Source organism: Cryptomeria japonica, chromosome 1, assembly GCF_030272615.1.
Source record: "Cryptomeria japonica chromosome 1, Sugi_1.0, whole genome shotgun sequence".
NCBI lineage: Eukaryota > Viridiplantae > Streptophyta > Pinopsida > Cupressales > Cupressaceae > Cryptomeria > Cryptomeria japonica.
This window is the reverse complement of record NC_081405.1, coordinates 211,615,018-211,635,692: the sequence shown is the minus strand read 5'-3', so window position 1 is coordinate 211,635,692 and position 20,675 is coordinate 211,615,018. Positions and strand designations below refer to the sequence as shown.

Below are 20,675 nucleotides of genomic sequence, written 5' to 3'. Positions count from 1 at the left end.
TATTTGCCTCGGGCATCCAACCCAAAGGTTTGGACGACCATTTCATGCCAATGACATGTTTTTATGAAAAGATAAAAGTGGCACCTTTTTGGTACCACAACTTGGTGCCTTACCCTTCATAAGAGGAGCAAGCACATTAATACCAATGTCATTTCATCATAAAGTGCGTGAACAATAGAAAACCATATTTGAAATTTTACAGATCTAAACACTAGTTGATAGATATATTCACAAAGACATTAATGAACAAAATTTTAGAGCACCTAAGCAAGAACTTGAATATTGTGAATGCTAAAGTAGACAATTGTAGAAATTAAATGATATCTATTTATTTTTAAGGGCTTGTAGAGGAGAGTTTGGAAGCCATTTCATAGATGTCACATTATTTTCATTCACAAATGTTCATGACCTATTTATTCATAATTATGCCAACAATTTAGACTAGGAGAGATGTATGGTAAGACAAACATATAGCTCAACAAATTACCCATAAATTTTGGGCATGTACTAAGTTGTATTGTACCTTTTCTTTTTATGCATCACATAACAATTATAAGAATAGAGTTTAAAATTTTCAATTATATAAATAAGGTTGTCACAAATTGTCTTTCTTCAATACATATAAGATAAGATGAATATTTGTATTTGTTTAATGAAACCCAATTGTTCATTTCATTTGTGGTTCCAAGAAACTATATATGATATGATATAAAAAATTTAACACTTACACAAATCATTATACCAAGAAACTTAATGTCTATTACATTGTGAAATTAAAAATATTAATTATTAAATTCAAATTAGTTTTTTTTTTCCTCATTATGAGGATTGTCGACTTTCCCTCTCCTCCCATAGCAATTTGGCAAATCTGTGAATCCACAAGAAGTTGTGAGCAATAACTATTACAATATAAATAATTTTAAAATCTCATAAAGTAAACAAAATATATATAATTAACAAATGAAAATAAACTATAATAATAAACGACCTTGTCAACGCATCTTTGTTGGTACCCATTTTTGGAACTTTTTCAAATAGGCCAGTTTCTAAATCCACTCTGCTCACAGGTTGATCCAATAACTTCTTCCCAATATTCACTAGGTTCTCAAGATTTTCTTCATAAGAATAATCTAAACGTGTTGTATCTCCACTTAAATTTGCTTCCTAATTAGAAATCAAATTATTATAGAGAATCAAAGTTGAAACTTAAATATAATTTTGTTAAATTTTAAATCTCATCAATAAGAAAAAGAAAAAGAAAAAGTAAACTCTTAATTTTGTTAATAGTTTAAGCTATCAATAAGAGAAAGAAAAAATAAACTCTTAATAGTAGTTAAACTTGTTATTGATTAAACACAAGCTCCCCGTAGGGTCATTTAAATATGGATAATTGGCCCCGATGTATACTATTAATAATGGTTTGTTTAATGAGTGTCCAAGTTAATCTTTCATGATCTCACTGCTTCTATTCATGACTTAATGGAACTTGTGAAAGGCGTTTTCACATTATGGATGACTAAACGAAGACCATGCATGACCATGGATGACAAATACATGTGTGTTCAAAGACATTCGTACCTTTTTTTAAATCAAATTTAGACTCATTTTCTTCAATGGAGCTGAGAATCCTCATAATGTGACCCCTCCTATCAAGGAGGAGTACGACTCAGATCTTGTATCCTAAGTTTTCTTTTTTGGTTTTCCTTTCTTGTATATGAATTTATGTATCTTTATGTTCAATTATTTTTTTAATAAATTGATTAAACTTTATAAAACAATACATGAAGATTTCTTCAATAAATAGGATTTTTTAATGTAGAATAAACTCTAAAAACAAAAATATCTCAGTTTAGCATAAGAGAAGAAAAAACATATAACAAGAGAATAAGAATCACGAAAATAATCAGATTAAGGTTTTGGTCTTCCTTCTTGAAATAATGATTCAAAATTGAAAATTCTTAGTTTCACTTTGTTGAAATAGATTAATTTGAGTATGATTTACAAGAATATGAGTACCTTGAACTATTGATTGAAGATTGCACCTAGTATCTTTGAGCTCATGGGCCTTTTCCATAAAAGCATCCAAGGTTTCCATTTCATAATTCATAATCTAGTTTTGTCTATCATATCTGTAGCAAATGTGAAGAAGTAAGTTTTCTATATGTTCCATTAAGTCATGGATGGTACCATCTAGATTTTTGAGGTTTAACCTCACCTATCTAAAAATTTAAAATATATTTTCTAAGCATATTCAACTTTGGAGGGAAAGAAAACTTACTTTATCTTTGAGGAAAAGGAAAGAATACTTCTAACATTCCAATCTAATCTTGATGAGAGGTCAATAAACATGTTTTGAAGTATATGGATGCATATTTGATCACCCTTATTATTTAAGTATAAATTAATATTATTTTGTTTGGTGCAAAGGTTTGTATGTTTGTATATATATGTACATGTTGTTGGAAATATGAGTTTGTATGTTGTCATTGTTGTCAAATTTGGTTGTTCCGATGGATTTTTGACCGGATGTATCTTGTGTTAGTGTTGTAGTTGGTGGAAATATTTTGGTCTTGGTTGTGGCAATATGTAAGAAAGATTTTTAATTGTCTCATTTACATAATGGCTTGGTTTTCTAGTTTGTGGTTTGTAGAAGTCAATTGTTACTATTTTCTGACAGGAAGAGTGTCTATCAGATTGATCTGGAAAGTCTTCAGTGGCCTCCAGATATGTTGAAGTTTATGTTGTGGTTTAATGGACGTGATTGTGTGGTTCTTAATGTGTTCTCAATATGATTATTTTGTGATGTTTATGTTTTGCAAGTGAGTTACGTTGATTTGAGTATGATATATTCAATTATGTTGTGGTTCGGTGTGTCTGAATGTATTATCCTATTTTGGATTATGTCTTTGGTCTAAATATACTTTGGATGAAAATTTGAAATATTCTTATGGATCTCACCATGGTGTGTGGAGATCCACATGGAGTATTTTGCAATGAAATATATCTTTTTGGCCTACTGTTTGACAAGTTTTAATGCTTATCTACTATGTGTGGATCATTGGATCCATCTTCGAAGGATGTTTCATGATGTATTTGGGTCCCCTCTTTCTCTTGGAGTGGACCTCCTTAATAATTTTCTATTTGAATGCCTTATCTTGTGCAATAATGGTCATTCTATCTTGGTCGATCCTCAATTAAGTTTTTGATGTTCTATTTCACATTTAAAGAGTGTGGATGGATGAGTTGTTGTGTAGAATGTGTGTGAATTGTTGATAAGTGTATGCGAATGATATGCAAGCAAATTTGAGTTTATGAATGTGCAAAAGTCAGATTGTGCAGAGAATTGAAGGTGTTATATTCAAGAAGACGGCGAGCAAAGATTGTGATAGTGTTCAGAGATGTTTGTCATGATTTTGATCGCTTGATTTGAAGTTCAAGAACAATTTCATGTTCAAGAGATCCTTCTCATATTAGTTCTACTAATTTTGTTGTTGTTGAATGACAATGAGTCTTTTAGCAACATTTTTTGTATCTTTCCTTGAAGTAGTGAGTCTCAATTGAGCAAGTCCTTATCTTGTATCTTGTCTAACATTGTGCACCTAAGTTCTGAAAGTCCATAAGGTGTCGTTGCTCCTTGGCAATGAGACTAAAAATTTGTAACCATTATTATTCATAATGTGAGTTAGGTTCTCACTGTGGTTTTTCTCAATTTGGGTTTTCCCACATAAAATATGTTGTTCATGTGTTGATGGTTATTGTACTTTTTCAATAGAGTGTTGTATGATTGAACGTTGTTTATAATTAATTTGTTTTCAATTTTTGGATTGATTCACATCCCCCCTCTCAGTCCTACCTTGAGTTCAACAATTGGTATCAGAGAAAGGTTTCTCTTTGGAAATTTTAACCACTTGAGGTAGATGTGGAATGGCACAGGAAATACATCTTAAGGCTTTATTGTTTGATGCCACAAATTTTCCTTACTGGAAGGAAAGGATGGAATCTTATTTGGAGACTTTGTAGAATATAATTTGGTATATTGTCAAGTCTAGTTATAAGAGTCATGAGACTAATGCAAAAGATAGAATAATAATATTTTATTTTTTTAGTGATTCAATGTTTGGCAAATTTAAGGGATTCAAAGATGCTAAGGAAATTCTGAACAGGCTATGTCAAGCCTATGAAGGAGATTTGAAGACAAAGGTAGCTATCTTGATGAATTTGAAATAGAATTATGAGCATCTAAGAATGGTTGAAGATGAAGAAGTTGAGAACTACATACATCGGATAAACGATTTTGCAGATGCTATTAGAGTTGTCGATTGATGTCTTGAAGAAGGGGATGTTATAAGGAATATTCTATTAACTCTACCTAGATCCTACATACCTAAGAAGTGTTCTATAGAATAAGTCCATGATCTAGATAAGTATTCAATTGATCAACTTATTTGAACACTATCTGCCTATGAGATTTTAGAGATGGAAGAAGTAAAAAGAGAAAAGAGAGAAGCGGTATTTAATGTATCAAGGCTAGCAAAAGATGAATTGGAAGAAAATGAGGATCTGGAAGAGATTGAAGCAAACTTTGTAACAAGATTGAAGAAAGGTATCACAAAGTACAAGGGTAAGGTACCCTTGAAATGATTTAATTGTCATAGAATTGGTCATTATGCTTCTAAATATATATATTGAAACAAGAAAACAAGAAATCTGATGATGATGAAAAGAAAAGTAGATATATAAAACATGACTTTAAGAAGAAGATGGATGATAAAGGAAGGAAAGAACTATGTTCTATGGAGACACATTCATGAGAGGATGAAGAGTGTGAAGACTCAAATGAAGAATAATTATTTCTGGCTATAGAAGAGAAGAATAAAAATTTGTTCGGAAGACCGAAAGAAAGAAAAGTGAAGAGAATATTGCACTTCATGCTAAGGTAGAACTAAGAGCCTATATCATCGACTCTGGATGTTCAAATCATATGACAGGTGACAAAGATAATTTCATTAATCTTAAGAAGTATGATGGTGGATCAATGAAATTTGCAAGAGAGGAAGTTGCACCTATTTGTGGGATAGGAAGTATCTTGATTGATGGTAAGCATAAGACTGATAATGTTTGTTATGTTGAAAGTTTGAGACATAGCTTATTGAGTGTTAGTCAGATGTGCAATAAATGTTATGAAGTGTATTTGACAATACCGAATTTGTAATAAAAAAAGAAAAAACTAGAAATTTGGTAGCAGAAGGCATTAGAACAAGTGGAAAATTTTACTACATAAAGGATAGAAGTGGAAACAAATTTTTCTAACTCAGAGCAATGAATGTTGGCTATGGCATAAGAGGATGGGAGATATAAACTTTAAAAACATGAAAAATATTTGTAACATTAAAGTTGTGAAAGATTTTCCAAGGATTGTCAAACCTACGGATACTTTGTACAGGGAATGTCAACTTGGAAAAAAGACAAAGAGGAGTTTCAAGAACAAGGAGTACTCTACTTGAAAAATCCTAGAGTTGATTCATATAGACTTTTGTGAACCTACAAGGACAAGAGGATTCAATGTATAAAGGTATTTTATGTTACTCATTGATGATTATTCTGGGATGACATGGGTTACATTCTTGAAAAAGAAGTTTGAAGCTTTTGAAGATTTAAAGTATTCAAGTAAATGATTGAAAATCAAGTGTTTGAGATCTGATAGAGGTGAAGAGTTTACTTCAAATAAGTTTGATGGATTTTGTGAGAAATGTGAAATTAAAAAATGTTTATATGCCCCTAGAACCCTGCAATAGAATGGAATAGTAGAAAGGAAGAATAGGATTGTTGTTGATATGGCTAGAACTATGATGAAAGATGATAACTTGGCTAATGTGTATTGGAAGAAAGTTAAGCATATCGGTTTGTATATTATTAATACGGTACAGATAAGAGTGAGTCATACTAAGATTCCTTATGAGTTGTGGAATGGAAGACCCCCTATTATGAAATATTTCAAAAAAATTGGAAGCAAGTGCTACATCAGAAGAGATAAAGATTATCTTGGAAAGTTTGACCCTAGAGCAGATGAAGAGACTAAACAAAATGGTGGAGAGTACAAATTTGAAAGTATGTGAAGTATGGGATCAGACTACCCCTAAATCTATTCAAGAGACTGATTTTGAGATCATCTTGATTGTTGCAAAAGAAAAGAGTGATCTAGAAGATGGTAAAGAGAAAGAGAAAAATCAAGGAGAAGAAGAAGGAGAACCTAAGCAAGTTACCAAAACCCCAGCTAGATATGTGCAAAAGAATCATTCTGAAGATTAAATAATTGGAGATAAATATAAAGGAGTTTAGAAAAGAATAAGAGTTGTTGAATAAAATGAGCAAGCAAACTACTATTTTCTTTCACCAGTGGAGCCTAAATCATATGAAGAAGCAAGCAAAGAAAAAAAATGGGTAAGGGAAATGGAAAAAGAACTAAATCAAATGCATAAAAATAAGAAATGGGAACTAGTACCTAGGTTGGTGGACAAGAATGTGATAGGAACTAACTAGGTTTTTCAGAACAAACTAATGGACAAGGACAAGTGACAAGGAACAAAGCGAGATTGGTACGTAAAGTCTACTCACAAGTTGAAGGTATTGATTTTGAAGAAAATTTTGCCCTAGTAGCTTGGATGGAAGCTATAAGGATGTTTCTTGCTTTTTCTCCTTATAAGAACTATAAGGTATATCAAATGGATGTTGTCATTTTTTCATAATGCAGAACTTGAGGTAGAATTATACATTGAGAAGTTGGATGGATTTGGATTGTCAAAAGAACCGGATATGGTTTGCAAGTTGAATATTGTGTTATATGGACTCAAACAAGCACCTAGAGCTTGGTATGCTAGATTGGACAGATATTTGTTATAGAAAAATTTTAGGAAAAGAACTACAAATAGCAATTTATATTGCAAGGTTGAAGGTATCAAGTTATTGATTGTTGTTGTCTATGTTGATGATATTATATTTAGAGGAAGTGATGATCTATGTAGAGAGTTTGTAGAAGAAATGCAAAAAGAATTTGTGATGTCAATGATTAGTGAGTTTCCATTCTTTCTTGGTCTACAAGTTACTCAGTTTGAAGATGTAGTTTTTATTTCTCAATTTAAATATATTAAAGAAATGCTAAAGAAATTTGAAATGGAGAACTGTAAACCTATTACAATCTCGTTGGTTGTTGGTTGTAAGTTGAGAAAAGATGATATATCTTTAAATGTTGATCAGAAGAAGTATAGATGTATGATCGACTATTATATTTCACTACCTATATACTAGATATCATGCAAGTTGTTTGCTTGGTTGCTAGATTTTAGGCTAATTCAAAACTAACTCATGAACAATCTATTAAGAGAATTCCAGGTATTTGAAAGGGACTCCAAATTTTGGACTATGGTGCAAGAAGAATGGAAGCGTCATGATGAAAGCATATACAAAGGTTGATTGGTCTATAAGTGATGATAATAAAAGTACTAGTGATGGTGCATTTTTCTTAGGAGGCAAGTTGGTTTCTTGGTTAAGTAAGAAGCAGGATTCAATATCTCTATCTATTGCAAAAGCATAATACATTGTAGTATCATCTTGTTGTACTCTTGTTATGTGGATGAAACAAAATCTTATAGATATCAGAGTGGTGTATGATGAAGCTACTCCTATAATGTGTGATAATACTAGTGTTATAAACATTTCAAATAATTTGGTAATGCATTTGAGAACCAAGCATATTTCAATCAAATATCATTTCTTAAGGGAAAAACTTGCAGAGAAGGAAGTTAGATTGGAGTAAATTTCTACAAAGAAGTAGGTTGTAGATATTTTCATTAAGGCATTGGAAAAGGATACTTTTGAGTATCTCGGTAAAAAACTAGGGGTTATTGCCCCTCCCTTTTTCAACTACATGCATAATAGAGGTGCACCTTTCCAAGGAGAATTTTGAAGACTAGTCTTTATCTCCTGGATTGATGTGGGTTGTTTCTCTTAGAGGGAGTAGTGGAGAAAATGAGAAGTGGTATATGGTGTTTTGTGCCCTTTGTCTTTGATGTTAAAGGGGGAGAGATCTTGTCAATAAAAGGAGAGATATTCTTATTTGTGTTTCAAGTGTTGTCATCACTGACAAAGGGGGAAATAGTTTGAAATATGAGTTTATATGCTTGTCATCGATGTCAAACTTGGTTATCCAGATGGGTTCTAGTCTAGATGTATTTTGTGTTTATGTTGCAGTTAGTGGAAATATTTTAGTCTTGGTTGTGGAAATATGAAAAAAAGGACTTTTTAATGTCTCATTTATAGAATGTCTTGGTTTTCTAGTTTGTGGTTTACAAGAGTCAGTTGTTACTGTTTTATGACAAGAAGAGTGTCTTTCAGACTAGTCCAAAAATTCTTTGGTGGCCTCTGGATATGTTGAAGTTTATGTTGTGGTTCAGTGAGCGTGATTATGTGGTTATTATTGTGTTTACAATATGATTATCTTGTGATGTTTTTGTTTTGCAAGTGAGTTATGTTGATTTGAGTATGATATATTTAGTTACGTTGTGGTTTGGTATGTCTGGATGGATTATCCTATTTTGGATTGTGTTTTTGGTCCGGATATGCTTTGGATGAAGATTTGTAATATTGTTATAGGTCTGACCTTGGTGATTGGAGATCTGCGGGAAGTATTTTGCATCAAAAGATTTTTTTTTTGGCTGACTGTTTGACAAGCTTTAATGCATATCTACACGTTATGTTTGGTGTCAACTTTAGAGGATGTGTTAGCATGTGTGGATCATTGCATCCATCTTAGAAGGATTTTTCATGATGTATTTGGGTCCCTCTTTCAACTAGAGTGGACTGCCTTAAATATTTACGGTCTGTGTGGCTTATCTTGTGCGATAATGATCATTATATCTTGTTGGAAACTCAATTAGGTTTTTGGTGTTCTATCTCATATTTAAGGAGTGTAGATGGATGAGTTGTTATGTGGAATGTGTTTGAATTGTTGATAATTGTATGCAAACGATATGCAATAAAATTTAAGTTTGTAAATGTGTGAAAGTTAGATTGTGAAGAGCATTGAAGGTGTTGTATTCAAGAAGACTGTGAGAAAAGAGTGTGACACTATTTAGAGATGTTTGTCATGATGTTGGTTGCTTGATTTTTATGTTCAAGAATAATTTCATGTTCAAAAGATCCTTCTCATATCAGTTACTATTTCTGCTATTGTTGAATGATAGTGAGTCTTACAGCAGCATTTTTGTATCTTGCCTTGAAGCAGTGAGCCTCAATTGAGCAAATCCTTATTTTATATCTTGCCCTAAAGTAGTGAGCCTCAATTGAGAAAGTCCTTATTTTTTATCTTGCCTAAGGTTGTGCACCTTAGTTTTGCAAGTCCATAAGGTATTTTTTCTCCTTGGCAATGAACCTAAATTTTTGTAACCATTATTATTCATATTGTGAGTTAGATTCTCACTATAGTTTTTCCCAATTTGGGTTTTCAATGTAAAATCCGATGTTCATGTATTGATGGTTAGTGTTATTTTTCAATAGAGTGTTCTATTGTTGAATGTTGTTTATAATTAATATGTTTTAAATTTTTAGACTGATTCACCCCCTCTTAGTCTTGTGTTGGGTTCAACATGTGTGTATGTGTATACATATGTGAATGCATGTGCATGTATGTGTATGTGCATATACGTGTATATGTGTGTGTGTGTGTGTGTGTGTGTGTGTGTGTGTGATCCAAGTTTGTGTATCACGTTTGAGTTCATCTCGAATTCTTGTAGTGTGTGCATGCTTTGATGATGCAGATGATGGATCAGACCTGGTAAAATTTGCATACTTATATTGAAGTAAAATTTGCATACTTATGTTGAGGTAATATTTATTTCTACCATTTGCTTATATATATGTGTGCTTGTGTACGTGTACTTTCTTGTGCAAAGAAATGTGTATATGTATATGTGCATGTATGTGTATGTGTATATTCCTCTTAGTTACATGGTCTACTTGTAGACTATATAGATGAAATCTAGTAATATATATATATATATGATCACATTTATTATTAAATATAATTTGATATTTTTGGGGATTGTAACATCATAAATATAATATTTCTTTGTTCCTATTAGTTACATGGTCTACTTATAGTTTATATGAAAGAAATTCAAACATTAAATTTTTGTCATGGGAAAAAAAAATGGGGGGGAGGGTATAAGAGAGAAGATATGCAAAACCTGTATTCTAAGATAATTTTCTTTGTATTTATGAGATTGGAATGCGCTAGCTATATATATGTCCACCATATCTGCACTAGCATTTATGAAGACATCCGATATTGGAATTCTATTCTTGTTCTTAATCCATTGTAAACAACCCCATCTAGCAACATCTTTCGCATCGTAGCTTGCACTTGTTGAATCCTCTTGTCCAGTTCCAAGTGAAAGAACCAATATTTTTCCTTCATCCTGGCCCAAAAAAACTCATCTTTTACAATTTTGTTTAATAAGATAATTTATTCAATCACCAATAAATGACTTAATATCATCTCACAATTTTATCTACCTGAGGTCTAATTGTTTTGAATATTGGATTCTCCTTGACAAGAACTCCAGTAATCTGATTCATGGCTAGCAAGGTCTGCATAAATTATTTTTATTAGAAAATCTAATAATTGATGTTTATATTTTACTAATATAGAATTGATCTATTTTTTAATAGTTCAATTTTTAATAAACATAATGCAAAAATTACCAACTAATATGATAGGGAAGAAACATGTGAATAGATAAGAATAATTTAATCTAATAAACATTATGAAAAAATTACCAACTATAAATCCCATCATTATGGTTCCTAGATAATCTAATGTCATAATTGAATTTATATAAAATAATTAAAATTGGTTGAAAAACCATATATCAAGAATAAAGATAAAGGAAAATGTCTAAACATAATCTTAGCCTAGGGATGATTTTTCGCATCTAGTGATGAATCAAATAAATCGGTAATGTATATGGTAATGTGTGTGTAGCAATAATGTATAATGTAATAAATATTCTCAACCTTAGTCATAATAAAACAACATTATTGTGTAAAATGAGACATATGAACATAAACAAATAGAAAAACATGAAAAAGGAAGATATTTTACCTACCTTTCTATAACCAATCAATAATTAATGTTTAATATGATTAATTTGAAGTCTTCTTGCAAATGTATAATTTATTTAAGATAAAATACCAAGATTACAAATGTTATGATAACATAGTCCTGAATACTATGTTAGCAGCAACCAAGAAGGAAGACTGGGAGGGGGGGTGAATCAGTCTTCACCTGAACAACAAACTTAATCACAAAACATAGATCTGTGAAACTGCAGTAATAAGACAGATAAGAAAATTAACAACACAACACACAACACCAAGATCTTGACGTGGAAAAATCAGTTAGGGAAAAACCACAGTGGGAACCTACCCACAGTAAGATGATACTCTGCAGTAGTATGTGAAAATATTATAATGGGGAATGCACATGCATTCAGGCACACTGCCTAGAGCTCACTACTCAAATATAATGGCCCAAAAGGCTACAACCCTCAGGGAAGTCTCACTAACTTACAATAAGATTCAAACTACAATCTGGAAGAAATGAACTAAAAGAATAGCATCTCCAACTATCTGATTGCAGTTCCGGTTAAGCACAGATGTCTTCTCTGCAACACCAATCTCACCTCAAACTCAACACCGAAGGATAAATCACTTTTTCACACACAAATCTCTCTCCGATAATGTAGGCACAACATCAACACCTAAATTACATGAATATAACACCTATATATATAAATCATCAACCTTGATAACAAGGTTGGCTAAACCCTCAACCCTCAACCCTCAATAACAAAATTACATTACACGATACAAAGATCGACCACCAAACCAATATAATGGTTTATATAGCATAACATGGTCCTAAATCAAATTCCAAATGATCACATCCACCGAAAATCATGCCAAGATCAATCGCAACATGCTACACCATCAGAAAAACCACATAACATGCAAATCATCACTGGTTGATAGAAACCACCCAAAACACGCACAATGATCAATGCAAATTGCCAAAATAAATAGAACACGACTAGGAAATGTTGGCATTGTTTTTTCATTGATGTCAACTGGTATGGGATGACTACCGGTAGAAGAGATATATGTGCAACACTGCTATGGAGGAATACAGGATGTGATATCTTGGATATCACCTTGTGTTGCAGAACACCGGTAAGGTAAGGAAGATGACCTCAGGAGTCACCAGTACATGAGTTGGTGCCTGACTTGTGTGATGAAATAGAAATATGTTTGAGCAATTGTTTGTGATGAAGAGGCAGAATGTTATCTGAATCACATCAACACTAGAGGAGAAGAATAAACAGGTCACCGGTATGTTGTAAGGTTGCAGAACTACAGGACTCCCATCGGATGAAGATGCAATCACCATATGAAGAGATGACTAACAGTGAATGTGCCCACACCAGATCATATGTGTCTATTTGAAGATATGTTGCACAAACAAGGAAGTCACATGAGTACATTGCAGAAAGTAGATGTTGTCACCACACTAGTAAGTGGAGCTTATCTCCTATTATGCATTATGTGCATCATAGTCCCTTGAGATAAGGTAGATGAGTCAAAGACAGACGATTTGAAGGAATGCCTTAAGTGCATGAGATCAGGGTTATGCACTGGACCGATGGAGAAGGCATGTTGAGATGTCGGTACAGAAGAAGAGTGATGTGTTTGTCATTCAGACAAACCAATAGAGATATGATTAGAGCTGATCAAGGAAAAGGCATAACTAAGCAGATGTAGAAAGAGGGAGAATGGCTTGCCTAAAGAGGGAGTCTAGTGAAGCTTGATGACTTGTGTCATAAAAAGTGCTTACTAGTATGTATGTTTACTAGTAATTTGGACAAGGTGCAGATGCAGAAGTCTTCCCACTTGATGGGAATGTGCATGCTTAGGTCAGTCATGTCTGAAGACTAGTTTAGGTGTTCCACTGGCAATATAGCAAAGGGCAGACATGAGGAGGTAACTAGTAGAATGTGAGATACCGGTAGGGTCAGTAAACCGGCAGGATAGAGGAACCGATAGAGTGGTTGGTCAGTGATCCTATCTGGACCAACTCGAAGAGCCAAGTTAACAGTTGGTTGATGTGGATGCCACATGGAGTCAAGGTGGCAAGCTCACAGAGGTTTGTGAAGTGTCGTGCAGAGTCATTTACCTTGACCTGAATCAGGGAGTTGTTGGCACCTGGATCAAAGAAAGAAGATCATATTGTTAGAAGACCTCGACAGGAAACAATAGAGGCATTAATGATGGTTTGACAGATGCAGGTCGAGGTAAAGGATCATTTTTCCTATATTTGGAAAATGTGTATTGGAAGGCGTGACAATGGCAGAGATGAACAGTTGGCTGCTAGAGAGATCAGATCGAGCAAGATCTAATTGGATTTGGTTTGCCTCAAGGATGGTCAGGAAACCCTAACCGCCTAGATTTTGAATTGGGCTTTGGCGGGAAAAGATAGCTATAAATATGAAGGCCAAAGACATAGTTAAGGTGATGTTGTATAGAAGAATATTGTGCTACTATGAAGCATGATACTTCTGCATGTAAAAGAAAATCAGCCAAGTTATTAATGAGCATCTGAGAAGTGAGTGAGAGTGAGGGAGGACCTAGTTGAAGCGTTCAACTAGTAGGAGAGAAGAACCGGTAGTGTTCATACCTACAAAGTAGAAGTGAAGGAGGGTGCAGAGAAGGCAAATAGAGAACCAGCAAAGTGTTATACCAGTGAAGAGAAGAGAGTAAGGTGGAGATCTAGCAAAGAAGAAGAAGAGGAGAGGTCTACCGATAGATTTTACTGACAGTTATGTAGCAGAAGAGAGCAGCACAAGAGTGACTCGATGTAGCAGAGAAGGTATCTCACCGACAGAGTAAGATACATGAAATGGTTGCAAGATTCACTTGTAACAAGATAACTACTTTTGTATTTGATGATTATTTTGTGAACACTAAGTTGTAGCTTGGTGTAGGGGTTGGTATTCCTTGGGTAGGTGCCCTAAAGTCAAGGGTTGTAGCTTCTTTGGGTTGTAGCTCATAAAGTCAGGGGTTGGTGCTCCTTGGTTTGGTGCCCTAAAAATTGTAATAGTTTTCATTGTGAGATTGGATTGGAGCAATAGACTCCAACAACATTTCTCACCGAGGTTTTTTTCATCTTGGGTTTTCCTCGTATATGTTGGTGTTATGTGATGTCCTCTTGTGTGATTGCATTTGTGTTGTTCTCCCCACCAACCGGTAAGTTTACATTGAGTTAGATCCATTAATTGGCATGCTCACATAGGATAGGTAAAGCAAAAATTTTGAGAACCACTGATTCACCCCCTCCCCCTCTTAGTGGTGCATTGTGTCTAACAGGAAACACCAGCAAGCATGTTAGAATCATCTGGAACAATTGCACCAACACCGCTTTTCAAATCTTCATCGATCAACATCTAAAAGCTCAAGAACACAACCAATCAGCAACTATCACAAAGAAATATAACTTGTGGAGCACCAAATCATGAACCATCTAAAATAAAGATACACAAGATCATCTAAAACAATATACCAAAATCTCAGCTCAAGATCTGATCACACCAAAAAATATCAGAGGATATACCGAACTCTACAAAACAGTGATCAACAAAACAACACTACAAACCGGATCCTGAGAACTTCCCAATCTGTAATCACCAGAATAGATCACAGGAATATGTTGACATCAATGACAACAACATATCCTAGCAATAGCAATGACCAACAATATCCAACAATCTCCCACTTTGGCATTGATGGAAACATATGAATATGAAAAACAATCAATGCAAAGAAAGAAGATATCTCCAACAAACTTCCCCTAAGATCAGGACTTAGAAAGAAGTTTTTCACATGATCTCTCTCCCCATTTGATAGCAATACCAAAGATCTCAAAACATAAAAACAAAACTCACTCTCCCCAAAACAGCAACATGAATCTCTCTCCCCCAGAAATACATAACCAGATCAACAAACTACTCCACCAGAGGAGCAGCACCAACACACCAATCTGGATAAAGGATAAGGCTATGAAGTCCACCAAATCAATGCAACTCAATGCATCTAGTTCTCATCAAGAGGTTTGGATACCCCTAACTTGTCTCTTAAGTAGACAAATGTATTTGTAGGTAAAGGCTTAGTGAAATATCAATTATTTTTTCATTTATAGATACGTACTGTAGCTTCACCTTCTCTTCACTGACTTGCTCTCTCAAGTAATGATATTTGATTGACACATGCTTAGTCTTTCAATGTTGCACTGGATTCTTTAACATGTTAATAGCACTAGAATTATCACAGTATACAACAGTAGGCTCATCATAAATAACTCTGATATCCTTCAGCATTTGCTTCATCCAAACTACCTGAGTGCAATTACTAGCAGCAACAATGTACTCATCTTAAGCAGTAGATAAGGATCTGAATCTTGTTTCTTGCTAGCCCATTAAACTAACTTCTTACCCAAAAATAATTCTCCACCGACAGTGCTCTTTTAATCATCAACATCACCAGCCCAATCAGCATCAATGTAGGCACACAGCATGAAATCATCATTCCTTGGATACCATAAACCATAGTCCATAGTTCCCTTTAAGTATCTAAATATCCTCTTCACAGCAGTGACATGACTCTCTTTTGGATCAACTTGATATCTACCAGCCATGCACACAGCATGCATAATGTCTAGCCTATTCTGAGTAAGATATAACAGTCCACCAACCATAGATCTATACAAACTGATTAGCTTTAGGAGATTCATCATTTTTAGACAATTTACAACTAGTCACCATAGGAGTTCCAACCGATTTGGAGTCATCTAATTTAAAATTCTTCAATAATTCCTTCACATACTTAATTTGACATATGAATATACCTTTTCCAATCTATGCAATCTGAAAACCTAAGAAACATTTCATCTCACCAATCATAGACATCTCAAATTCCTTCTGCATATCACCATCAAACTTTTAGCTCAAGTTATCATCACCACCAAAGATAATATCATCAACAAAGACTTCAACAATCAGGATGTTATCATTTTCTATCTTAAAGTATATATTACTGTCAGCGGTACCTTTACTAAATCCAGACTTCAACAAGTATTTATCTAGTCTAGCATACCATGCTCTAAGATTCTGTTTCAATCCATAAAGATATTTCTTAAATTTACATACAATGTCTCCATCGTCTGGTAGTGAAAATCCATCAGGTTTTTCAATGTAGACATCTTCCTCAAGATCACCTTTCAAAAAGGCAGATTTAACATCCATCTGATATACCTTGAAATCTTTATAAGCAGAATAAGCAAGAAACGGTCTAACAGCTTCAAGTCTAGCAACTGGAGCAAAAGTCTCCTCATTATCAATTACTTCTTGATGTGAGTATCCTTTACAAACCAATCTAGCTTTATTTTTGACAACTTCACCAACTTCATTCAATTTGTTCTTGATCACCTATTTATTACCAATAACATTTTTATCCTTAGGTCTAGGCACAAGTTCCCAAGTATTATTCTAGCACTGGTAGGCTTTTCTCTTTGTTGAATATCCCAAGAAAATTCCTTCAGCACTTCTAGCATCAAACTTTCCTATATCGCCATCTCTCTTGATATAAAATTTGCTACCAAATGCTCTGAAATATCTCACAGTAGGAACATGACCAAACCAAAGCTCATAAGGGGTCTTATCGATACCTCCTTTGATGTGAACTCTATTGAATGTGTAAACAGAAGTACTAATAGCTTCTCTCCAGTAAATCTTAAAAACATTTCCTTCAATCAGCATAGTCCTTGCAGCATTCAAAACAATTATGTTCCTCCTCTCAACAACTCCATTCTGTTGAGGGGTTCTAGGAGCAGATAATTGTCTTCTAATCCCATGCTTCTCACATAATGAATTGAACTCACTGGAATAGAATTCTCCACCTCTGTCAAATCTCAGACACTTCACCTTCAATCCTTTATCAAATTCTTTTGATCTCTCCTTCAAAAAGACAACCCACATCATCCTAGAATAATCATCATTTAGCAGTATAAAATATTTGTCACCCTGCACAGTTCTAACATTTGTAGGTCCACATAGGTCAATATGTACAAGATCTAGCAGTCCATCTAATGTATACTATTTTCTTTTGAAATAAATCCTTGTTTGCTTACCCAACTAACATTCCTTACATACCGGATTAGCAGGCTTAACAATTTTAGGCAGATCTCTAACAACATGTGCAAAACATATCTTAATCATTGAATCAAAGTTCACATGACACATTCTCCTATGCCACAACCAACTCACATCAATCTGAGCAATCAAATAACTTTTCTCACCAGCATTCAAATGAAAAATATTACCTTCTGTCTTAGTTCCAGATGCAATCTCTATACCAGAGGCATTCAAGATCTTGCATTTTCCATCCTTGAATTGTAGATCATAACCTTTATCAACCATCTATCCAACACTCAAAATATTATGCTTCAAACCTTCAACATACAAGGCATCATCAGTGTTATTCTTACCATCAAAAGAAATAAGACCTCTCCCATGGATCACACAAGCTTTGTTATCTTCAAATCTAATTATTCCACCATTATATCTTTCCATGCTCACAAATTTGATTTTATCGCCGGCCATATGATGTGAACACCCATTGTCAATCACCCATTCATTGTTCTCTTCAACCTTAGCAGCTAAAGATTTATCCTCAATAGTACAGCTAGTGGAATCAACAGGTATAGGTCCATCTTCCTTAAAGGAAAGGAATACAACTTCATCTCCTTCAGATTCTTCGTCTGTAATACCTTCATTAGCAGCATAATAATAGTAATTTTGATTCCTATACTTCTAGTTAGGCTTGTAAGGCTTGTCATACTTCTCATGCTTGTCATATCTATCAAACCTATCATTCTTATCAAATTTATCATGTCTGTCATACTTAGCCATTCTCTCCGAGCATCTAGAAGCAAAATGTCCTATCTTATTACAATAGAAATATTTAAAAGGCGACTTTCCATCATACTTATCGACACCTTTAGGTAATCTTCAGGCAATCAGTGCTTCAAGTTTATCCAGCTCCCTTTCTTTCTCTTCCATCTCTCTTCTCTCTCTCATATCTGGATATTCTGCACTCATCGGGATCATATTTTTGCTTACTGAATATAGATGCAGATGCTCTAAATCTTGTCTCAGACTTTTTCGTGTGATTCTCCAAATTCACTCAGCTCAAATGCAGAAAGCTTTCCAATCAACATATCTCTTGTCATAATAGTCACAGTCTGGATCTCGTCAATAGCAGCAACTTTATGTTTATAGACAAGAGGAAAAGATCTCAGCACCTTAGCAACAATTTCATCTTCCTCAATGGTTCCAATGGCACATCCGATACCTACGATAAGGTCATTCACCTTAGCCATGAAAGAGTGTATTTTTTCATCATCTCTCATTTTCAATGTCTCATACTTTCCTTTTAAACTCTACAACTTAGCAACCTTCAATTGTTTATCATCTTCATATAGCCCCTCAAGCTTCACCCAAATCTCATGTGTAGTCTAAAGTCCCATTACATTTGTCATATCAGAAATAGTCAAGGCACTAAGCAATGCTTCCTTCACTCTAATATTGTGTCCAACTTCCTTAACCTCATTAGGAGTAGATGGTCCATTCAGAGGAACAGTATAGGCATTCTTTGTAATCTTCCAAATATCTTCACCAAGACATTTCAAGTCCACTTCCATCTGATCCTTCCATATAGCATAGTTACTTCCATCAAATCATGGATTGTCCTTCTTAAAGATAAGACCTTGAGCTGCCATCCCGGATCTTCTCAAGCGGTCAAGATTCTACAAGAGGATCTAGCTCTGATACCAATTGTTAGTAGCATCCAAGAAGGAAGACTGAGAGGGGGGATGAATCAGTCTTCACTGAAACAACAAACTTAATCACAAAATATAGATTTGGTAAACTGCAATAATAAGATAGATAAGTAAATTAACAGCACAACACACAACACCAAGATTTTGATGTGGAAAACCCGATTAAGGGGAAAACCATAGTGGTAACCTACCTACAATAAGATGATACTCTGTAGTAGTATGTGAAAATATTACAATGGGGAATGCACATGCATTCAGACACACTATCTAGAGCTCACTGCTCAAATATAATAGCCCGGAAGGCTACAACCCTCAAGGAAGTCTTACTAACTTACAATAAGATTCAGACTACAATCCAGAAGAAATGAACTAAAAGAATAGTATCTCTAAATGCCTGATTACAGTTTTGGTTAAGCACAGATGTCTTCCCCGCAACACCAATCTCACCTCAAACTCAACACCGAAGGATAAATCACTTGTTCACGCACAAATATCTCTCTGATATTGTAGACACAACATCAACAACTAAATTACATTAATATAACACCTATATATAAAAATCATCAACCTTGATAACAAGGTCGGCTAAACCCTCAACCCTCAACCCTCAATTATAAAATTATATTACATGATACAAAGATCGACCACTTGACCAATATAATGGTTTTTATAGCATAACATGGACCTAAATCAAATTCCCAAATGATCAACTCCACCTGAAATCATGCCAAGATCAATCGCAACATGCTACACCACTAGAAAAACTGCATAACATGCAAATCATCATTGGTTGATAGAAACCACCAAAAACATGCACAATGATCAATGCAAATTGCCAAAACAAATAGAACATGACTAGGAAACACCAGCAAGCATGTTCGAATCATTTGGAACAATTGCACCAACACCGCTTTTCAAATCTTCATCGATCAACATCTAAAAGCTCAAGAACACAACCAATCGACAACTGTCATGAAGAAAGATAACTTGTGGAGCACCAAATCACAAATCATCTGAAATGAAGATACACAAGATCATCCAAAACAATATGCCAAAATCTTAAAACAACATCTGATCACACGGAAATATACCGAAGGATATAGCGAACTTTGCAAAATAGTGATCAGCAAAACAACACTACAAACCGGATCATAAGATCTTCCCAATCTACAATCACCGAAATAGATCACAGGAATATATTGACATCAATGAAAACAACATATCCTAGCAGCAACAATGACCAACAACATCCAACATACTACACCAAATTTGAATGTGTGATTAACATCAACACTAAGCTAACACAAAACCATCCACCAACATAAAAAAATGTCAGTAAAATACTTCTTTATTGCAAGTAACTGGCAAAAATACATTGAACTCATGATAGCACAACCCACATAAAAATAAATTAATTAATTAAAAACATGTATTAACCTCACTGTAGTTAAAAAAAACAACACAATACAAATAAAATGTAAATTTCATGTAGATCATTACTTGTATAATACAATAGCATCAACCACCAATACACCAAAAATACAAATTTTATTTCTTGAAAGTATATTGAGCATGAAAAAATGCAAATTTCTATGATTGTTGCAAGAAACATAATCCAACTAGCACAAATTTTACAATTGCTAAAAGTATAAAACACTGTGATATGGCTAACTTT

General features: G+C 34.1%; 1 protein-coding gene across 3 annotated transcripts in view; it reads right to left on the bottom strand.

Annotated features, from left to right (window-relative positions):
• Positions 1–550: 550 nt before the first annotated feature.
• Positions 551–20,675, bottom strand: part of LOC131030353 (patatin-like protein 2) — a 94,674-nt gene continuing 74,549 nt past the window's right edge. The window contains exons 5-8 of one of the 3 annotated variants that reach the window (XM_057961123.2): positions 10,570–10,644; positions 10,242–10,472; positions 989–1,164; positions 551–868 (exon numbers count right to left, since the gene is read on the bottom strand). In XM_057961123.2, coding sequence (XP_057817106.1) covers positions 820–868; positions 989–1,164; positions 10,242–10,472; positions 10,570–10,644 — 531 coding nt within the window. In that variant the 3' untranslated portion in view covers positions 551–819. Of the gene's footprint in view, positions 869–988; positions 1,165–2,016; positions 2,130–10,241; positions 10,473–10,569; positions 10,645–20,675 lie in introns of all 3 variants that reach the window. The other 2 variants (XR_009102893.2, XM_057961126.2) reach the window with 2 other exon arrangements.